At 41.3% G+C, this 2,654-nt stretch overlaps 1 protein-coding gene across 1 annotated transcript; it reads left to right on the forward strand. All coding sequences in view use genetic code 11, as the record gives it.

The window, feature by feature from the left end:
* Positions 1–2,214, forward strand: EGR_01819 (hypothetical protein; the record flags this gene model as incomplete). Its single annotated transcript, XM_024491068.1, has 5 exons — positions 1–145; positions 1,467–1,594; positions 1,631–1,736; positions 1,808–1,967; positions 2,124–2,214. 5 exons carry the CDS (start codon positions 1–3, stop codon positions 2,212–2,214), a joined length of 630 nt encoding a protein of 209 aa, XP_024354524.1.
* Positions 2,215–2,654: the final 440 nt, after the last annotated feature.

Here is a 2,654-nt window from a genome sequence, read left to right on the forward strand (position 1 = left end):
ATGAGATACATCGAGACAAATCCCACTCCAAGAGCATCAGACTCTGAAATATATATTTTGCAGTTAATTAATTACTTTGGAAATTTATCTGAGCAAAAACTTTCCTCTGGGGCGAAATTGGTAATGAGGGAGGCAGCCTCCGATGGTAAGGTCTGCCGCAACGTATAACATAAGAATGGCAAACTAAGATTAAATGAAATGAAAAAAGCTCTGCACTACTTACCAGACCCAAGCTATAAAGGAGGAACTTAACAGACGAACAGTAAATGGAGACAATTGCGTCACTCGGGTAAAAAAATGCCACGAATGCACGCTATTGCCATTAATTTGTTAAGTCGCACTGCTATGCTGGTTAGCAAGGCGCGTCACCGCGATGTCTGAAGAAACTTAATTCAGCGCAGGACAACAAAAAATTGTCCTCTATCATGTGTTAATACTGTTGTTCAGAAGAATAATGTGAAACTAGTCGCAACCCACTGATCCGTCACGGACTACGACGGAAAATAGTCGAAACTTAGTGAACTACAGAAACGCCAATAGATAGCAGCTGAAGATAATTGTTATTCGTCGCATAATATTAAGCATACTATTGCGCACACATTCGCGATCACACTCCAAGTAGTAATGTGTATTGCCAACCTATCGCCAGTCTCTTCATTACGGCCCAAGAAGCACTCGTCTTCAGACGAAACGCGGTCAAAATATATCGCCAATTCAAACAAAAATTGTGATGCCGCTGCATCAGAGTTTTTAAGCAAATTTTCGAGTAGGGCAGGAGGAATAGGTTAGTGCGCGGTCACATACAAGGCTGTTTAGTTTAGGGAACGTCGCAAGTCGCAGGGGGCACCGCCGAACGCGATCGGACATGTCTAACGTGGCACGGAGAGCGCAGACACCGGGCAGCGTGCTTTGCCAAATGTGGCGAGTGGGTGCTCATGTGCGCTAGGTGAACGTGCTCCTGGGCGCTGCATCCGCTCACGGGGAGGTGAAACACCTCATGGGCGAGACCGCGACTGCCGTGCCGAGTAGTCTCCTCAAGAAATCGTATCAACGCTGGGTCCACATCTGGAAAACTAGGCCGTCGACGTAGGTCTAACGCTGTAGCCCACTCATTCAGCAACTAAAACCCGCAAAATTGCAATAGAGCCCGTCGTGCGCTTCTCTATCTCTCTCTCCCCCTCCTTGTCCATCCGTTTACACATGAGCTGGAGTGATGGCACATCTCATGGACCAATGTCACGAATTAGGAACGATGACTGTTTCACGAAATTGAAACCTAATGGCAGGCACAATTTAGCGACAATAACTGTTTTAAGGCGAAAAGCATCAAAGACACATGCACAACGGTACACATGTAAACAGCAAGTGCAGAACGTGAAAACAACATATGAACCATATATTTGACGTCAGGTTCGCAAATAGGGTCTGAAAAAGCCTTTTTGAACCCGTTAAAAGCTTTTGTGAAGATTTAAGAAAACAGTATCTACTTTATCCCTTCAAAAAACCACTTGTTATAAAAGCAGAAAAAGCAACACAGTTAGTGACTACAATTACACCGATTTTAAGGCGTAGACCACTCAGAAACACGATAATTGTAGAGAATTAAGCAAATTCAATATTCCAATTTTAGCATGCAAAAAGTAATTTCATGATAACAGTAGTCAGCTCGGAACTGTTGAAATGGATCGAAGCACTGAAAGTTCGATTACAAAGTGTGCCAAAGTTAAGAAGAGAAGGTTGGCCTATGCACATAGACGTTCTTGTGAAGTGGAATGTTAAAACTAAAATAAAGTTTATTAAAAACAAGAACGTACTACACGCATACAAAAGCATTTTAACACCATCAAATTTCATCTCGCCAAAGTACCACCTGGTTTAGGGGACATGACTTCGAGAACTGCAAAAAAACAAATGATTGGTTTTTTACCCTTGAGTAGTCAACATCGAGGTCCTTTTAACGATACAATGTAAGAACTAGGGCTTCTGTATTAAGCAATGGGCCAAAGAAATGTGGCTACAAGCACAGCATTAAAACTAATAGCCATGTAATGAGCCACCGATGAATGTTGGAAGCCAATAGCTTGTGAAACCCTTATTACAATCGTCCTATTATAAATACTTAGGAAAACGGCTAATATGGATAATTACAAAAGATATTTCACTGAAGAAGTCTTATGCTTAGATGACATTCCCTATGACACGCATTATGGATAGCGTAGCGGCCCCCATCACAGGACAGTTGAAATAAGCTCAAACAGGCGCATGAAACTGTTTCAGACCCAAGTCTCAAATATTACCAAGGTGCATTATGAGAAATGGAAATCTAAGCAAAACATACTGAGGTAACCGCAAACTATAATCAAGGTGAAGTACTAAAGATATATTGACAGCAGTATGAACAAGCGATGCAATGAATATTACAGAATGCTTTAACAAAGGAAAAGTTCCTATTAAAACAATGCGCAGAGATAAAAAAACCGCTTCAAGAACGAGAAGGGGTGGTATAAGAAAGAATAAATAGCATAAATGTATATAGGTAAGTTATAGAACAATCTTTAACTGTTGTTAATCAATGCACGATATGCGATTGTCAATAACAACAGTTATACTCACGTGCTGATAATAAACCGACAAAGGGGTCTTTCCCATCCACA

The sequence above is a fragment of the Echinococcus granulosus genome, assembly GCF_000524195.1.
Source record: "Echinococcus granulosus chromosome Unknown EG_S00007, whole genome shotgun sequence".
NCBI classification, from domain to species: Eukaryota; Metazoa; Platyhelminthes; class Cestoda; order Cyclophyllidea; family Taeniidae; genus Echinococcus; species Echinococcus granulosus.